Source organism: Scleropages formosus, chromosome 12 (assembly GCF_900964775.1).
Source record: "Scleropages formosus chromosome 12, fSclFor1.1, whole genome shotgun sequence".
In the NCBI taxonomy this organism is placed as follows: Eukaryota; Metazoa; Chordata; class Actinopteri; order Osteoglossiformes; family Osteoglossidae; genus Scleropages; species Scleropages formosus.
The window spans coordinates 15,033,299-15,053,979 of NC_041817.1; the positions used below are offsets into that span (position 1 = coordinate 15,033,299).

Genomic DNA, 20,681 nt, shown 5'->3' on the forward strand with positions numbered 1-20,681 from the left:
CACTACCATACAGAAAGCAGCAATAAGTTGAACAGGACTGAACAGCTTTGACAGTCATCTTCGCACATGGCATGTACAGAGAGCTGTTTATGTTATTCACGATTTAAGTATTGTTGCATTAATACTTTTTGGTCCTTGAAAATGCCTAGAAAAGTAAGCTACTTGAAGGCCCTTAAGCTGCGAGATGAAGAAGCACGATAACCATGCACGTTATAAATACTGAAACGGCTCCTTCCAGAACAAGCGCAGAATGCTATTTAGACGGCAGCACTGAACAATAGATGTCCAAGTGCAGTGCTACGATTCTGGTTGCAATATAAATAGCTGCAAACACAAGGGCTTCTTGAAAAAAAATCCCCTTGCACCATGTGTTTCTTAAGTTGACAAACCACAAAACCACTGAAGTTGACTAAAGGTGATGATGAGATAGATAACCGATGAACAGTTGAAACGAGCCATCCTGCTAAGTGCCCACAAATCAGAATAGGTGAAAAAAGCTATTGAAAAACAAAAACAAAATAACAAAAGCTGTATGGTGTTGGGGGGGGGGCACGGTGGCACAGTGGGTTTGGCCTGTGCCTGCTCTCTGGTGGGTCTGGGGTTCGAGTCCTGCTTGGGGTGCCTTGTGATGGACTGGCATCCTGTCCCGGGTGTGTCCCCTCCCCTTCCAGCCTTATGCCCTGTGTTGCCGGGTTAGGCTCTGGCTCCCCGTGACCCTGCATGGGACAAGCGGTTTCAGATGGTGTGTGTGTGTGTGTGTGTGTGTGTGTGTGGTGACAGGCTAACCCTCCTGCTCGATATCTCCAAGACAGTAGAGAAACAAAGCAGGAGCAGGCCCTGCTTGAGCACCGGATCTGCCACCAAAACGTGAGCCTCTGAGATGATCACACTAAAGCCCCGCTACCAAGTGGCTTAGGGTTAGAGGCAGTGGGCAGGAGAAGCAGGTCGCTTCTATATTCACACCAGCGAATAACACAAAACCTGACGCACTTTAGAAAAGTCTAATTCTCTTCACAAAACTTCTTAAATATGAGGATAAGTCAAAAAACATCAGCAATGCTGTTTTAAAAAAGTTCTTACATTATGCCTGCAGTTACATTACATTATGCATTATTACGGATATTTCTTGACCTAACCTCTCATAATGAAAATGGATCATTTAAAATCCACCTTGGAACGAAACGTACATGGGACATATACTGTACCGTAGTAACAGGGCGCTATCGTGCACTGCGCCATTTATTAAGGAAAGACTCACAGAAGTTCTGCTGCTTCACAGTCTCTTTGTTACAAATCCATTCCTCCATTCTTTGCAAGTAAGCACTTGTTCAATGCAGGGTCACCATGGTCCAAAGCCTATCCCAGCATCACAGGGTGTAAGGCAGGACACACCCTTGTTGGGATGCCATTGCTGATGTGTGACAACTGCTGAATATTTCTCTTACAACGGCATATCTAACAGAGTTCCAACTTCTGTTTTGTCAGACAGTGAGGCATTGAACAAACTGAGTTGCCACATGCTTTTTTTTTTTTTTTAAAAGAAGTATAGTGGCTTTTATTCAAAAAATGATGATGACTTTGAAATACTAAGCTTTAAATAAACGGATATCTGAAACTGATATTTGCTCCAAAAAAGGCCTGTGCTGTGTAAGAGCGGAAGTTAGAAAAAAAAACTACTAAGATGATGGTACATTATGGTACAAAAAACAGTGAGCAGCACAGAAAAGTCTACACAAGATCACCGCTCCGGATCCTTCAGGATTTCATTCCAGTTAGAGGAAACTCGACGGCAACAGTTGAAGTATTTTAAAGTGCGTAAAATCCAAGTTGCGGTACACATTCTTTAAAAAATATGAACTGGGCTCTTTGGACAAAAAAAAAAATGTTGAAAAACAGAGGAAGATTAAATAAATGCATCAAGCAAGAATTGCATTAGAGAGCATGGGGAACCGAGACAAAAAGTTAACATTCTTTTTACGAAAAACCGTCTTGAGTTCATTGATCGGATATCCAAGGCAGGCACGAACTTACTGGAAGTCCAAAACAGCTACATTTTTTAAACTGCGAGGATGTGGCCGTTCCTATTGTTAAATTATTTGCACGCTTCTATGGTAGTTCATACGCTTGTCAAAGAGGTTCAAAAGATGTAATGTGAATGAAAAGTGTTACGGTCACTACGCAAGAGAGTGACGGCGGAAGGGGACGAGCGGAAGAAAGCAGATGTCTGCTGTGAAATTTATACTTCTGCACATGAGGGCCCGGGCAAGCCAAAGTGAGGATACATTAAAATCACATGTGGCACTTGGCAGAACTGTATGAGGAAGTCAAACCATCGCCAAACCTTTGCTGGAAAAGAATTCGTACATATATAGCTTGTTTCCATATGTTTTTAGCTGGAGTGAGTTAGGCAGCTTAGCTCAACACTTATCCATCCATCGAACCATTTTAATGGCTTATCCGATAAGGCCCCCGTATTCAGAGAGCTGCATACTTACTGAAGCAATTCATATCCAGGTCATTTTTGAATCTGTGAATTTCATGTTCGGTTCATACTTGGAAATGACTGTTTTAATGAGCAAAAATGTTGTTTATGCCACTGAAGCTCCTCCGAATCACCATTTGAATGTTTATTTGGGGAGGAGGGTGGAAAGGGGAGGGAGAGGGAGCGTGGAAAACAGGAGGATGCAACATCTGCTGTTGCGGTAGATGCCAGTTCCTTGTGTTGCACACACCCATCTTCAAGCCCACATGCACGTGCACAACACCACTCGGGCCGCCCGCTCACACTGACTGGCGATCGCACTTTCACCATACACACACAGTCCATATGTCACACGCGCCTTGCTAAAGAAAATACGAAATAATCCAACTACAGGACCCATAAGGCTATACAGAGAGCGTCCTGCAGCAGAAAGCAGTACAGCTGTCAACAAGAAAATACTGCGAAAGTACCAGTATAGTCAACACTGACCTTGGATGTAATCATTAACCTTAGATGACATTAGAGAGCAAAGCCAACACCGACGTGGACCATATCACAGAACACTGGGCGCACGCTAACCCCATTATCAAGCATATGGCTGGACCACACGCCAGGAGACAAGGAGTTTAACGATGGCCTTGAGGGAAACGGGGCGCCTGGAAAAGGTTCGGCTCGAACTGAACAAAAAAGGGAAATGCTGAACAGGAGATGTTTAGGGTTCGCTTATTTTAGTGCTCTAAGTAGCCTTATTTAATAAAATGGTATCAATGCGGCACATAAATCAATTTACACACCGTTTTTCTAACTAAAATGTTTACCTGGGAAAACTTAAAAAAGCACTATTCTGAGGAAAATAATCATTTTGGCACAGGTGTTTATATTTGTGGGACACATCTAATTAACAGTGGCTGAGTTTTTACATCATCATTAATCAATACAGTCACTTTGCTTGTCAGACCACCTTTTACATTTACATTTATTCACTCAGCAGATGCTTTTGTCCAAAGCGACTTACAACGGATACTATATAGTGTAACTAGCCCACACCTTATTCACCGTGGTGACTTACACTGCTAGATACACTACTTACAATGGGTCACTCATCCATAAATTAGTGGAACGCACTCTCTCGGTCACTCACACACTATGGGGAACCTGAACAGCATGTCTTTGGGAGGAAACCAGAGCACCCGGAGGAAACCCACACAGACACAGGGAGAACATGCAAAGTCCGCACAGACTGAGCAGGGATCGAACCCATGTTCTCTCGCACCACCCAGGTGCGGTGAGACAGCAGCTCTACTCGCTGCACCACCATGCCACCCAACCTTTTCCACTTTCGCCAACAGTCTCTTTCTTCCTCTGTGCACAGGAACAACAGCCCCCAGCCCCCTGGCTCAGCCAAGCACCGGAGGGCGCTTTGCACAGAGCAGCAGCCCATCATACGGGAGACATCTGGGTTCAGTCGAAGTGACATCCAGTGAAACAGTCAGTGTGTCATCTCTGCATCACCTCTGCGTTTCAAGTTTTGCTTATTAAAACTTTGTGTCTCTGTGTCATGTGTCATCATGTCATTGGTTCATACGGTGGAAAGTAATAAATTAACTGTTAACTTTTAATTAACTTTAGAATCACACGTCTGCAGCCGAGTCTCTCTTTCTGTTGATGTGGTGCACACATTGTATTTTCTATGAGACGTGCGTCGCTTTGGAGAAAAGCGTCTGCTAAATGAGTAAGTGTAAATGTAAATGTAAATGTAAATCTCTGCTGTCCTCACCAATGCTGGAGTCCCTCCTGAAGACGTCCCTGTCGAAGATGTAGAAGGAGAGGTGGCGGAAACTCCGGGGAATTTCACAGTAAAAGTCTTCGCCATAGAAGGGGCTGTAAGAAGGACACGCAGGGGAGATTAAAATTACTACTTTGCTGCTAAGCCTCCTGCTTTTATCTAACGTAAATGAAGTTTACACTCATTTACTGTATACGATGCATGGATATTTCAACCTCAACCATGCAGTGCAAGTAGCTTCACAAAGGTACAACAGCCGGGCCCACTTGATCCCTTAGCCACTTTGGAAAGTCGCTTTAAAGTAATATATTTTGGATTCTGTGCCTTACAGTGTACATTAATGAGAAGTTCAGTGCTGTCAAATGAAGAAAACCCATAAATGGAGCAAACCGGTGTATTAACTGCCCACACTACACATATTAGTTAAATGAGCACCAGCCATCATACACAAAATTCTAATTACTAATTAAATATAAAACGAAAAACAAAATGTGAAAGGAAAAAAATACATTTAAACCACGACTATGAAAGAGCTAAAGATGTTACGTTAATGGAAAAAAGGGGTCCCTTGTAATATATTTTTAAGTGATCTTTGTTTAACGCAACTGACATGTACAAGGAAAAAGGTCTGCAGAACTTGTACTGGGGGAAAAAAAAAAAAAAAAACACCAGATGACACAGATCCATGTGAAAGATGTGAAAACCTGGAAACGGTTTACGCCTGCTGTAAGCCCCTTACATTTAGCAGACGCTTTTCTCCAAAGCGACGTACATCTCAGAGGAAAACAGAGCGAGTGCTTTACGCCAACAGGATGAGAGATCTGGACGCAGACGCGCGATTCATGAGTACAGTCAATTTGTCTCACGCCACCGTAGAAACCGGTATACATCACTGCACGTTACTCTAGCTGCATATGGGCTTTCTCACTTATTCATTTCTTAGTTTCTGTACACGTCCAGCAGCTCGGGCCCGGCTCCTATGTTCGGCGAGTCCGGCGCCCGTGTTCTCATGTTCCATTGTGTAGGTGTGTCTGCTTTTCGGAACGTCACCGTTTTAGTCTCTCGCTGTCTCAGTGTTGCGGAATTTCTGATTCACCGCGTCTGCTGCTCACAGCCTCTGCCTCTCTCTACGGCAAACGCTCTCCAATGGTATGTGCATCCGGCTCCACGAAAACAACACCGCGATGCAAATGAATGAGAAGCCCAGGGATCTCGGTTTGTATCACGGGTCCCGAATGCTTTCACAAGAAGCGTAATTTTGAGGAGTTTTAACGCATTTACATTTATATGAACGTTTACTCATTTGGCAGTCGCTTTTCTCCAAAGTGACGTACACCTCAGAGGAAAGGACGATGAGTGCATAACATCGACAGAAGGAGAGGCTTGGACGCAGATGATTCTAGATTCTAATGCAAGACTAAATGAGTCACATGCAGAGATGCAAATTTCGGCCTAACAAAATAATTCATATCTTGTGACGATGACAAATAGACTTCTGTATGATACAGCCTTAAAAAGTGTAAAATTGTATCAAAGCTCCCGATACTTTTTAAATTTGAGAATTTGACATTTCTGAGTACGAATTCTGATTAGATATATTGAACGCTGAAATTCATATAACTACTGCTGTGGCCCCACAATGTTCATTTTTATACTGTCAGACATTAATTTGACTGGTGGCACAGCGGGAGAGAGAGGGCAGTGCTGGTGCCTCGTAGCCCTTGCACTGTGGGTCTGAACGAGGGTTCGATTACTGCTCAGTCTGTGTGGATTTTGCATAGTCTCCCCATATTCATGTGGATTTCCTACTCAGTCCAATGATGTGTGTTTACAGTGAACTGGCGATTCCGGATTGCCCATAGTGTGTGCATATGGGAGTGCGCGTTACATTGCTCTGTTGAGCAGAAAGGTGAATAACTGCTTATTTATAGTGTATCTTGCATTGTAAGTTGCTTTGGACAAAGGTATCGTCAGCTCAATATGAACGAATAACGATCACATTGGAATTTTGACTTACATGTCAAATCTTGGCAAAATTTCCAAAACAGGAAAGCAAGTTCTGCCCGGAGACCCTTAAAACGTCAGAGGTTCGTCTGCACCGCACTGCTGTGACACACGTTACACCCAAAGCAGAACGTTTGCCCGCTGGTTTCTCACGGGCATACTGGTTTCACCAAGTTCTTCTCCTGTTGGCTTCCGCTCTCTATTTTAATGCTCTGAACCCCCTCCAGATGCACTGGAGTACCTGGAGGAGTAGGTGTGAGCTAAGTGTTGCCAGGTGCAGAAGGTGCGGTGGGAGGGAAAAGAGGTGACAAAACCATCGCCATGGAGGAACAAACCGTGGAGGGTGTCATGTGAAAAGAGGGACTTTGGATGTTATGGTAAGAACTCAGCATCGATTTCTTCCCAGGAAGACCCGCACCTATTAATATAAGCGCTATCAGTATTTATTTTCTTTGGAGATTCTTTGTACCTTGACTTTATTTCTCAGAGAACGGCACTGGCCCCGTTCCCAGGGACAGATGGTTGAAAGCAGCGCTCAGACTGACGTTGGAATGGTCGTCAAACTGGAGACTCCCCTTTTAGCGCTCCATTCGGATAGGAAGACATGGTGGGGGACTCACCACAATGACTTCTCTACGATCTTGGTCCTGAACACCTCCTCCTGGTCCAGGTTGACAGTACAGTAACAGTCTCTCATCTTGTTGGGTCCAGGATAGGGAGGGATGTTTTTCGCCTCACCTGCACAGGAAGGGGTAAGGGTAGGGGGTTTAAAGAGCAAAGGGCAGTACGTGAGCAAGAGGAACAGAGCTGAACTTATGGACAATCGTAAAGGCGCTAAGGTGATGCTGCAGTGACGGGATTGCGTCGAGAAAAACAACACAAACAGGGTCAGTGTTTTATGAGCGTGCTGTTCCTGCTCATGCTGATTTGACTGCGAGCGGATGTGTTGGTGTGCGTATGGGTGCGTTTGAATGGGGGGCGGAGTCTGCTGATACAGATGCAGATCTGGTGTCGTGGCCTCTATGTTCTGGAATTTAGTCTGTGACACTCCCTCGCGCAAAAATGTGGACCATCCACCTGCCAGCACAGATAAACAGGATGTGAGAAGACAGCAGGTACGCATGCCTCCCTCTGTTAGCGATCGCTGGCAGGTGACACCAACAAATAACACCGGAACTTCCACCGAGGTCGAGAGACAATCTGCCATAAAACCACGGAAACCGGCTCCCTGATGGCACATGCAAAAACACGCCTACACGCACACGCATCCCCACGTTACACTGATATTAAACACACATTCCCATGTCCGCACAAATCCTCACACGCACACGCACACACGCTGTCACCACTGACCCTCATGGATACACACACACGCCTAAGCCCACACACACGCCAGTTCCCACAGACAGACAGACGTATCCGCATCAAGAGACACAAGAATACTCCTGCCAAGCTTCCCGCACTTAACAATCAAACTATTTACTTTCCCCTCCTTCTGTGCAGCATCTCTCCTCTCCCGTCCTCACACGGAACCCCTGCATCTTTTCCATTCCCAGTACAACGCTCACCGATTTAATCTGATTTCAATTGTGCGATTAATTCAATCAACAGCCCATTCAAAGGTGATTAATTAGGAGCAGAGCTGGAATGATCACCAGCGCGTGCAGTTTGCTGCTGCGAGCGGCACTGGGAAACCCTGCTCTGCAGCACCTGCATCGCTTTCATCCTCCAGATGCACGTCACGCTCCAAGCGCTCCCTCGCTCCTTCGCTCCCCTAAGGACAGCTACACACCTCGCACCTCTTTACACAGTTTACATTCACACGGTTCCAACGCTTCCCAGCCCCGCTCCTCCTCATCCTCCTCCAATCCTCGCAAACCCCTTCTGCAGCATCCTCACTCTTTTGTCATCCACTACAATTATTGCACCTAAATCCCCCTGAATTCTGACTCATCCCCGAAGCTCAGATCTCCGAGGCGATACGACGCCTCTCTCAGCTAGTCCCATTCCGCCAGGGATTCTTCAAACAGGCATTGACCCACTTTCTGTTGTTTGTTGTTGTGCTTGGAAGAAGATAGTCTGTCTGCGCACATTCTTCGGCTAGGTTTCTGCCTGTTTGAGAGGATCACCTCCTTGTAAGCAACGCAAATGAGCGCGAGCAAGACGTAGGGCTGGCGTTCGTCTCGGTGAGACAGGCGCGACACGGGACCGGCAGGGATACGCCGGGCCCGAACACTGGTGAGGGAGGATCGCGGGGAGGAGAACGTGCTCGATCAGCATTCGACCGGTCAAGGTGAGAGTTTCCTCCGAATGAGTGGAAGATTACAGCTCTCAGCTCTCCATCTCACCCTCATCCTCTTCTGTGTGTCAACACTCCCCCCCCCGCCCCACCCGACCGGAATCACCCTCATCCCGTCGCTTAAGAACCGCTCTGCTTCACACTCAAAATATTGACACCAAAACACCAGCCGGGGGTACTGCAAACACTTCCCGAGAGGTCTCCTCGACACCAAAAACATCCTTCTCATGTTGCTCTATACGAGCGCACACGCACGCACGCACGCACACACGCGCACACACACACACAAACCCACACACACACACACACACACACACAAACCCACAATCAAGGGCAATGCCAGTCGCCATGGGAGTCCTGAATGTTTTTGTAGTCGAGATGGCCAAGCTGGCAGCGGACTCTTCTGTGGCCTGGACTCTAGGTTACACGTCATTGCAGTGTGTCACTGCCGGTGACCGAGACGGCAGTGGGAGTCACTCGGAAGAGGTATACAGTTCTGCCGGCCCCGGTCAGGACGTACGAAGAAAGGAGAGGAGCCGAAACCCACTGAAGCCCAAAACAGGAATGTTTTTAAAAAAAAAAAGAAAAAGCCACAGTTACTTCGTGACGTATCAGCAAAGTAGCCGATACCAATTTTGTTCTGCGATACTGTAAGTTAACCACGTTTGACATCATTCGTTTCCTGTGCTGTTTCACAGTGGAAATGACGGTCCTGAAGAGTGGCATGTTTCATTCTCACAATCAGTGTGTACCGTGCCCCTCCCCTTTCCTATTTCTGTCTCTGCTTATTTTACTTTTCTTCTTTCCTCTTCTTCTGTTTTCTTCTTACTCTTATTCATTTTATTGCTATTAACGTTGCGGTGGCTGTCGGCGCTCATGGCAGCTGAACTTCTCATACAAAGCTACTTAAAAATTTAACTCATTCACTCCGCTGGATATTTGAATTCAGCAAAGTACCAGGCTCGTGGGCACTACAGCAGGGCCACTAATGGGAATCGAACCGGTGGCCGTGTCCGACACTCTCACACCGCCTCCACTCCGTTGCCATCTTTCTTCCTCCCTCTCTGTTCAACTTTCACCATTTGCTGCCAGAAACAAGCGAGGAACACTGACACTTATTCCCCGACACTGACAATAGGGGTCTTCTCGGAAGATCCAGCATAAAGACAAGTTTCCTCTATTGAGCTCAACGTGACATCCATATATAAAACTCAGTGAACAAAACCTTCACGGGTCCTAGTGACTCCATTTTTGCAGCGCTTGTTTCATTAACGGCACAAGCGATCGTCCGATTTCTCTTCCGATCTCTGTGGCCGCTGCCATCCATGTATAAAACTGCTGCATGAAGCTGAATGCTGGAACAATGGATCTTCTCTACCTGAGCGCTTCAGACGGTTGACTACGCGCCCGTCATTGAAAATCTGTTGGAAAATGAATGTCGGAAACAATTATGACAATTAATAAGCCTCTTCTCATCACGGGTCACAAACTTCCCAAAACACAGCCATGGAAAAAACAGATATGGCACGACTGCGCAGAATATACACACGCTCAAGCGCAATGTGAAATACAGCGCGAGTGTGCGCCGACCAAAATACCCACATTCATCCAGGGACTGTGTCGCTTATTGAAACAAAGAAGAAAACTTGGTCGGGTCTGAAACTGTCAGGGTTTCACCAAGCGACGCAAGGGTTTGTGACATTCAAGGTCATGTGACAGAACATTCGGAGGGTCCTCGAACAAGGTCACGGCGCAGAGCTCAGGAAGTGTGTCGTAACTCATGATCTCCACCCACTCTTCCGAATTAAACGAACAACACATCGCATCCACATCAGAACGCAACTGTAGCGGTAATTTACTTATCTTGTCCCTCTTGCGTACCGAACCAAAACCAACCCGGCGATTCAATTGACTCTCCCTGTCCCGTTCCTTTTCGAAAGCACACGGTATAATTTAATAATGTAACCAACATCAGGAGGTCTAGTGACACGCGTTATTGGGTCGTACAACAGAGCATCCGTCTCCAACTCACACAACGAAAGCACACAAAAAGACAAACTGCCTCCACTTCAAAGACAGTGTACAAAAGCGCTGTTTATGTCTATGTCACGCTATGAGCCGAAAGCTCACCCCACTTTCTGGGCCGCTTGTCCCATATGGGGTCGCGGGGAACCGGAGCCTAACCCGGCAACTCGGGGCGTAAGGCCGGAGGGGGAGGGGACACACCCGGGACGGGACGCCAGTCCTCCGCAAGGCACCCCTAGAGGGACTCGAACCCCAGACCCACCGGAGAGCAGGACCCGGTCCGACCCAATGCGCCACCGCACCCCCGCTTGAGCCGAAAGCCTGCGGAAGCATAGGACGGTTCCTGGCCAAAGTGACGTAGAGCTGCTGTAAAGGTTTGCTGGAGGGAGAATGTTCGTTCCCCCTCGGCGACGGGAATTTTCCTCTGAAGGCCACACGAGAGGTCACCAAGCAACTCTCGTAACCACACGAAGTTTCTAAGCAGCATTCTAAAGACAATAACGCCAAACAGTAACCAAAAGATGTCGCATAGACACAACTGTGTGTGCAAATACCCTCTGGGAACATTTGCATCTTCGCACTATAGAGAAACACCAAAACAGGAAGTGCAACCTTTGATCTCTGGCATCTGTTTTCCCCCTCTTTCTGCCGTCACGTCACTAAAACAATAAGCGACGAAGACTCGGAGACGGGCACGACGAGCAAAAGTAACGAGATAGTGCGCAAAATTACATTCTTTCAAAAGTAAACAAAAATTTGGCGGGAAAGATAATTAGCCTGAAAAATGTATACGCTAAATCAGAAACGACTGGTAAAACAGTTACCCAAAATGGCAACATTTACCAAAGAATAACACAAAGCACCTCAAAGTGCACCCAACTCTGAAAGGATTTGTACAAAGTGCCACGAAAACCTTCAAATAAATAATCCCTACGCGTAGCTGTATGACGTGCATGGAGTTAAATGAGCGTATCGGGCTAAATCGGTTAATTAGCAACGATCGCGTTAGGGACACCGTTACGGTAGACAAGTTACTGAGCGTGAAAAATCCAAATTTCAGCATTTGGAAAACGTTAAACGGAAAACGGCAAATATTATGACGTTTGCTGAAGAAAAATGAATTAGCGTCCCGCAGTATCGCAGGTACACAGGGTCACGTATCATTATTTGCACCACGGTGACACCTGAAAGCATCGACCGCTTCTTCATCCTTCGATGATTTGACCTGCCTGGCATCGCACAAACGTTATCCAAAATGTCATCCGAAAGAAAGTCTTGGACAGACAGCTCATCTCCAGTTCATCTCCAGACCGGCGATGGGCAGCCCTGGAGTTCTTACTCAGCGCATCAGAATTGGACACGGGATGACTGTCTGACATCTTTAGCGCTCCCGGCCCCCTCCGGTGCCGTCCTCGGAGAGCACTGTGACCTGTGGGAATAGCTTCCCGTCACCACGGTAACAGATATACAGAGAGCACCTTCCTGTTTTGAGGGGTGTTGGGCAGTTAACAGAACAGGAAGCCAGTTGTTAGCGGAGGACCGTCCACTTCCAAAGCGGCAGAGAGCTCCGGTGTATTACTAGCGCGTCCGTCTGCCTCCGAGCGCCCGTGCGTGTGATGCCGGCTGAGCTGTTGCGCTCCGTGGACGGAGACGAGGAAACGCAGAACTGTGGACATTTTGTCAGTCCCAGAAATGACATCACACAGCGCGTACTTTTTCGCAAATTTCGCGATTGAGAAAAAGCTGGGAACACAGTTCAAACAGAACTTCCATCGTTTCAAAAAACTCAAGTATTCAACATACAGTACGTATAGCCTGTGTGTATTTACACAGCCGAAGTGCTACCTACGTATGCTAAAAAAAACAATTATCGCCAATTATCGACGGATAAAATTGTGTCTCTGTCAGTGGAGAAAATAATATATAACGGCACCAGACACAATCCGTTGAAAGAACGGTTAAAGCAAATTATAAATACGCTACTTTATAATCATTTTAACACCGTTGGTATAAAGGTCTCTCTGTCTTTCTGTTTCTCTCTCACTTCCTAACTCTCTCCATCCTGGGGGCTGCCTGAGTCATACGTTTCTTCTCTTTCGCTTCACAAAGCAAAAATAGTTTTTTTTTTTTTTTTTTCTCATTAGTCAGAAAGGTATAAGCGCTGACTCCCCTTACCCAACAAAATCGCTGCTGGGGCCACACACCAAGGGCACACATACCAATGTCAGTTCTCCTTAAGTTAATGTCACTGCCCGCCCTGCACGGGACTCTCGGAGCCTCCAGGGACTCAGGTGTCAATACGTGCGACAGAAGGATACGTCAGACAGGTACGTGCGAGGATGTGTCCGACAGACTGGAAACATTTTATTTCCTCGCTCTTTGCCTGAACGCAACCAGTTATATGCTAAAAGGGTGTAGACGAGACATTTCTGTGTAAGAGGTATGAGCGCAGGAGGCACGTGTGTGTAAAACACGAGTCCACGAAAGACAGAGGCAGAGAGTTATTTGGATGTAAGATAGACGTGACAGCATGAGTGATGTGGAGCCCAAACAGCAGCCTCAAGCCAAAGTTTATCTATAAACACCAGAAACAATATTCTGCCCTCTCCTTTCCACCCCCTATCATTTCAGAAGAAGGAAGGCTACAAATAAGATTTGGAAGGGATTCCATTTTTTTTCCTAGTTAAAAAATGCAAAGGTGCTTCTTTGCCTTTTGCTCGTCATTTAGAAATAATAAACCTAACATATAACACCCAGTGCTCCCAATTTAGATGTACCGAATTTTGAGGTTAAAACAATTGGGGGAGGACATAAACAACCGTTAAAAAAAAAAAAAAAAAAATCAAGGACATGTTCCCCGTGTTTCTATGCAACTGCCTTTGCCTCCAGCAGCCTCCGAACCCCACGCGCGTGTGCGCACGCACAGATGCACGCGCCGGGTGAAGGACTCCTATTTATGAGGCGGCTCTCTGCGTGGGCGGCAAAATGTAATCACGGAAAGGAAATTAGGCCAATAGTCCTCCGGAGGATAAAGATGAGGTAGAAACACAGAGGAAGTAAGCTGTGATTGGCAGTGAGACGGAGGGGAGCGTGTCACCTTGAGGGGATCAAAATAAGTGCGCGAGAGACCGCAAGGGTGGTTTTTACGTCTCAGTGCTCCTATATTCATTATGAACGCTAAAATGTGCAAGAAAAATATCATTACTGGAATGCGGGTCACCCTTGGTCCACAAAAAATAAAATTTGGAAAAAAAAAAAAAAGCAACCTGAATTCACATCTATATATGAAACTTGATGCAAAAAAACTCAACACTGCCCATTTTATAGTTAGCAGTGCATTTTGCGTAGCCATAGTCGGTTTTTTAACCTCAGGAAATACTGATAAACAAGCATGAGGAAATATTGATAAAAAAAAAAAAAAAAAACATACAAAACACTGAACTATTCGGGCCTCTGGCATGACAGACACTTTCACTTCTCCAGTAATACACTTTTCCTCTTGAGCTTGTACGGACAGAAAAAAAACCCCATCAGCTGTGTTTTCAAACTAGTCCCATTATGTTTTTAGCAATAATAAAATGACATTTCCCTCTGAAAACAAATTTCCCCCGGAACAAACGCTACAACAGCAAAAGTTATGAAATCAGTCAAAGATGTGACATATAACTTCAGAGTTTTAAACACCTAAACATCATCGCGTTACTTGTGTCCATTATACGTATTAAACCATTTTTCATACAGGAGAGCAGCACCTCACATGGTGGTTAAGGACACCGGCTTTTATCCTGAAGGTCAGAGTACAAACTCAAGCAAAACTTTCACACACACACACACACACACACACACACACACACTGTCTGAACCGCTTGTCCCATACGGGGTCACGGGGAACCGGAGCCTAACCCGGCAACTCAGGGCGTAAGGCCGGAGGGGGAGGAGACACACCCGGGACGGGACGCCAGTCCATCACAAGGCACTCTAAGCGGGACTCGAACCCCAGACCCAGCGGAGAGCAGGACGCGGTCCAACCCACTGCGCCACCAGGCCCCCCACAAACTCAACCAAAACTGCTCCAGTAAAACGTCAAAGTGTACGAATGGGTTAAATTCCAGATTGTTTTCAATGAGAGCATTGGGGAAAAGGTGTTATAAATAATATTAAATTAATTCTGCTCGTTTCATAGATGGCTGAAAGAGAAGGGGCTCTCTGTAGGACTGTCAGAAGCAAGCCTTTGTGCTGTTAATGGAGAGAGCAAACACGAAGATGCTGCCAAGAAACTTCACAAAAGATTAGTCCTCTGGAGGATAAAGATGAGGTAGAAACACAGAGGATGTAAGCTGTGATTGGCAGTGAGACGGAGGGGAACGTGTCACCTTGAGAGGATCAAAATCAAGTGTGCGAGAGACTGCAAGGATGGTTTTACGTCTCAATGCTCCTCTATTAATTAAGAACACTAAAATGTGGAGCAAAAATATAATTACTGGAATGCAGGCAGAAAATAAAATTATTAGAAAATAAATGGATAAAAGCGGAAGGGTTCTCTTTCGGACTGTCAGAACTAAGTCTAGGTGCTGTCAATGCAGATACCAAACACGAATACACGGCCAAAACGAAAATTTCACAGAAGAAAAATCTGGGTTTCCCACCAGTACTTCATGTCTCTGGTGCTCCCCAAAGACTGAATGTCTTACGATCGGCCCAAGGAATTCATACTTACTGTGTAAATGGTATCATTAAAGCCTAAAGTTCACATCAGAAATGCAGGAGGAAAGATGTCATAAATTGAAAGTGCAGCCATACGACTGATTGAAGGAATAAAAAAAATCTGGTTGCCATAAAATCACTTCCAAAAGAAAGTATGGCTAAAGATGGACATGTAGGGCACCACACTGCACTGTATGACTACAGAGACTCGTGTGAGCACCCGCAAGAGTCCCTGGATGCAGAAGTGCTCACAGAAACCATCTCGCAAAAGACACCCGACTTCGCAAGCAAAGCAGAATCAGGGCAAAATTCATTCATAATTAATATTCAAATAGGGACAATAAAATGCTGTTTCCTCTGAACAGAGCAGGAATCCCAGCTCCTCATACCCAAAATTCCAGGACTGCCAAAATTTGAAGCGGAAAAGGTTCCTCATCTCAACTTTGCAGCTTTCACTCCGACGGCGGCAAAGGGCCTTGACACCATGCCGCCACAACGCTGAACCCATTTCCAGGTCGCCTGCAAACGCTCATCCACTTTAACTGGGCTTCGGAGATCCCTACGCTCATTTAACTTCCCAATTTGAATATTAATCATTCCGGTGTCCTGTAATATAATAATTACGAGTGTATTTTGCTATAACTCTGTCCTGCTATGGATTTTGGCTTTCTTCGTAGCCTCTCCTCCAGGGCAGTTTCATCACACTGCGTGCAGACATCCCCCGCATGCTGTAAGTACACATGAAAATATGAACATGCGGTTTTTAATATCTCCCGTTTTTCATTTCTGTAACATTTTGCAACGGAGATGCAACATTTGGAACACACGTAAAGCAAACGGAACAAAAACGGGATGTTGCAGATCGAAACGTTTTAATCCTCTTAATCCCAGCTGTCTGCGTCTAATAGCTGTGTTTTTTTTTATACGCCTATATATTTTTGCCCGATCATCGCAATCTATTTTCTGCCTTCTCTTTGCAAGGCCTGTAAACACTTCCAGCAAAACAAATCTTTCCTCCGCCATGCCAATAAAGCAACTTAAATTTGAAAATTGCGGAGCGGCAACAGGAAATGAGGTAGCGAGAAAGGAATTCCAGGCCCATTCAAGATGTGAAGTTTAAATGCTTCGGAGCAGCAGAGCGAGGGAGAGGGAGCCCATCGACCAAACACAGAAAGAACGCAGAACGCGTGAAGAGCGCTTCATTTTCGTCACCGTCTGGAACAATCTGCAACGCGAGACTTCCCCAGGACACTTATCCTGCCGGGCGCCTTTGCGGAGGAACGTCGGCCAACGGCGAAGGCCAAAGCCGACCCAAAGGGGCGCCGAGTCCCGACCTCACCGGTGCGTCCGCGCATTGCCAGCGCTACAGTGAACACGAGATGGGTGCTCGGTTGTCTTCCCCCTCGTCAGCACCGATCTAGGATGTGCGCTTCACCAGCTTGGGGAATCATATGATTCACAGCCACGGTCCTGCTCAGAAGTGGGGGATGGGAGGGCACGTGAACAACCGGCTCCTCGTGCCTATCATTAATGAAAGCGTTCCTAATTAATTACCACGCCTTCACTTACCTCCCACCCAGCTTACACCCACCGTGCAACAAGTCCCCATACAAGCGAACTGCTTATGATTGCTTTTAAAGTCACCGCTGAGAAATACTGCAGGAGACGCACGCGCTCCGAACCCTTTTTCTGGCAGATTAAATCAGGCATCTAGGTATGTCAGATGTGTTAACCTGATAGCGTCCTAAGAAGCGTTACGTGCGGCATGCCTTCGCCATTAACAGGTTTGAATGGGACGCGCGAGCTCGGTTGGAACAAGGTGAAAAGGAGAGCACATCAGCGGGAGTGTCAGTGGGGAAAGGGTCAGGGGGCCGGTGTCACTGGAGGGAACTGGACGACTTGCGAGAGTCCAAGCGCGAAGACAGTCAGCAGATTTAACAAGAGACAGTAGGTTTACTCCGGAGAATCCGTAGACCTGTCAGGGCGCTAGTGGTGGAACGCCGTTCGGGCTGTGGGAGAGTCAGAAGGGGGAAGGCAAACAATACTGGTAATTCAAGGTCATGCGGGACCGCAGAACTGACTAAAATTCGGGAGGCTATAGTGCATCCTGTAAAAACTCGTTTCAAGAAGAAATGTTGAGCAACACACGCCATCAAATGTGCATTACCCAGTCCTTAGCACTAGACCATAAAACTTCAACTGTCCTCTGTATCCATCACTTGATTTAGTGACAATTTACCCGGAACCAACAACACTCTCGATCGAGACGTTCAAATTTTTCAACGATGTCTTTTCACATTCCGCACTTGTATTTACTTCATCTATAAAAAGGTGCAAAAACAGGGTGGCACCGCGGCACAGCACCTGGGTGGGGCGAGAGGATGCGGGTTCAATCCCCGCTCAGTTTGTGTGGAGGTTGTGTGGGTGACCTCTCGGTGCTCTGGTTTCCTCCCACAGTTCAAAGACATGGATGAGTGACCCACTGTAAGTAGTGTATCTAGCAGTGTAAGTCACCTTGGTGAATAAGGTGTGTGGGCTCATAACACTACACAGAGTTCACCGGAGGTCGCTTTGGAGAAAAGCACATGCTAAATGAATAAATGTAAATGCCAATAACGGGTACAACATAAGTCTATAATACGTTTAACATGACAGCTGATCACGAAAATATATCAAGTTGTCTGATAAATATGTTCAGTTCCGCAATTTTGCTGCGATTTCCACATTCAGGGTCTGTCTCCAGAGGCACAATAAGAGGCCCAACAAGAACGCCCAGCACTGCAGCAACCAGGACCACGAATGTGGGTGGATTCTGCCTTCTGCCATCCCTACAAGGAAAGAGAAAGCAGCCGTGATCCTGAGAGGCAGAAGACCACCGTTGGTGTTTTTTAGGGGTAACAACCTAAGAGTCATGGTTTCAACTCATATATTTGTAGGCTGAGCGGGCCGTGGACCTGTTGACTGTACGTGAACATGCAGGACTAGGATACTCTGATCTTTGAAGCTGCAGCTCCAGTCAAAAGTTTGAGTACACACGTTGGAAACTAGGGTATCCGGTTAACAGGTTTGAGCAGGAAACCAGCGGATTTGTCCTCCCAGCTCTCCTGCAGCAGTCCCCAGAGAGCTGCTTTGCTTTCACACCTCTTTCCAATCTGTCCCGTACACATACCGCCCAGGTTACACGGGTGCACTCACACGTTTCATTTGTACCGTACGCGTTGGGGTCAGGCTAGTCCAACATCACCGCGGGAAGTCAAAACCGAAAACACGGTTCTTACATGACTGGCTTAAGGGGTACTGGAGTAATAAACAGTAATATGACTGAGCGAGCTTTTATTTCATGCCAAATAAGAGCAGAAACGGGAGGAATTCAGTCACTGTGCACAGAGTCACAGATGAACTTCCTTCTGCTCACTGTTGACACAGCAAGCTCTCTCAATGCCCCCCTTCTTCCTTTAACTTAAATGAAAATCCGGTATTAAATGGAACAGTATTTATAGACGGGAAAGTAGAAGAAGCAACGTGTGTACTTGTATAAATCCTACATAAAATTGAACGAGCTGGTTTGAATTAGTCTGTTGCTGAGCAGGAAAATAAAGACAAATGTCTTTGTAGTCCATCCAGCCAATCAGGAAGTTTGTAGAGGCCGTCTCAAGTTTCCTGCGTTTCAGGCCTGCAGGCCCAAACACCCCCCCGCCCCCAGATCCCAACGTAGCTTCCCTAAAGCACGCGGTCCTTAAGGGTAACTCTGAAGAACACTCAAAAACACAGACCAGGCATCAGGCTGCACAGAGGTCGCAGCTACTCGGATGGGCTCTACCGGGCTCCATCGAACCCTTGTTCAACACAATGCAGCCACATACCGAGGGGTCCCCGTGACACAGCGATCCAGCCGCATGCTGAGCCTTAGGCCAGGACCCAGCTCTAAGGCCTTCCACAAGGACAAAATTAGAGGCACATGAAAACAGCACCAACTGCAAAACCGCAGACTACAGGTTCCGCGTGGTTTCGTGTCTTCTGGCAACTGAACATTACAGCCTGCGTAAAACTCATCTAAACAACTCGGCCCGTTTTGTCAGTACAGTATAGGGGAAATTGAAACAAATCTCCAGTCTCTACAGAAACAATGCTTTAAATGCCAATCTAGCGGCGTGACGGTAAATTGCCATGTGCCCTATGGCGGAGATTGAGCTTTAAATCCCTGCCCTGCCACACTAACCATCTGTAGTGGCGACGCCCAGGGAATGCAAATTGGCCCCCGTTCCTTTAGGTGGGTGAGACGACTGGGGTTCTCGCTCCTGCACCCCTCGCTGCAACATCTAGTTAACAGCCGCCTGTGGGCCTGGAGTCGGGACAGACTGAGCTTTAGGTTTAAGAGCGTTAAGTTGCACCATGAAATCCGCAGGCCGCAGAATGAAAAGGAAGCAGGCAGTTCATACGGGAGGTGTGTGTGTCGGTACCCCGTGAGCTGGCACGGGCGCTTCGAAGGGTACGCGGTACACACAGGAATTCAATAGTTGGCTCTGACTGCAACTGGGAGGATGTGTGAAAAAAAAGATATAGTGCTTTAAATTGGATCCCTTTTGTTTCACACTCACCCATCACCTATTCAGGCCATTGCAGTATGGTTGTTAAGTACGGTTTTAAAGGAATGCGTGCTGGAGAGGAAAATGGAAAAAGTTTTCTCCTGAAAAGCCACTCAGCCAAGTGCTAAAATCTTCAGCACAAGGACACAAAAGAGGCGACAAGGCAGACATCGGTAGGAACAGACGATGCTCTAAAGAACAGAGGCTCAGTGGTTATGTTAAACTCAAAAAACAACAGGACTAAACTGGAAAGATGGAAATAATTTCTGCATTTCATTAATAAATTATATGTTTATACAAATTATTCATATTCTTCGTAGAGGTTACTAGAGTAATGGGTATGTTTGTGCAACGTATATAAGTGTATATACTCGTGTGATGGATATTGGTTCATATGGTGAAAGAAACTAACTGTACTTAAGAATCGCACGTCTGCAACTATGTCTCTCTTTCTCCTAATGTAATGAACACATTGTATCTTCTATGAGATGTATGTTGCTTTGGAGAAAAGCATCTGCCAAATGAATAAATGTACGGACAATATTACATTTGTTTACAATACTGCACGTATGACTGCTGTTGAAGTATAAAATATCCTATTAGCGTTAAAGCGCAATAATATTCTTTGCGTGAACAACAGCGTTTTCGGAATAACGAGGCAATGCGATAACTTTAAAATTTAGAATAATCTGTGTACGGTATAGAATAATAAACAGTACAATATACAGGTTCACTATATAATATGCAATTATTTCAACATCTGTGGTTGATAAGCGTGAGATGATGTTACAACGC

At 46.2% G+C, this 20,681-nt stretch overlaps 1 protein-coding gene across 3 annotated transcripts in view; it reads right to left on the reverse strand.

Annotated features, from left to right (window-relative positions):
- rasa3 (RAS p21 protein activator 3) overlaps positions 1 to 20,681 on the reverse strand; it is a 51,940-nt gene that overhangs the window by 24,294 nt on the left and 6,965 nt on the right. For all 3 annotated transcript variants that reach the window (XM_018758680.2, XM_018758670.2, XM_018758660.2), the window contains exons 2-3: positions 6,893 to 7,010; positions 4,260 to 4,363 (exon numbers count right to left, since the gene is read on the reverse strand). In XM_018758680.2, the coding sequence (XP_018614196.1) occupies positions 4,260 to 4,363; positions 6,893 to 6,969 (181 nt within the window). In that variant the 5' untranslated portion in view covers positions 6,970 to 7,010. The remainder of the gene's footprint in view (positions 1 to 4,259; positions 4,364 to 6,892; positions 7,011 to 20,681) is intronic.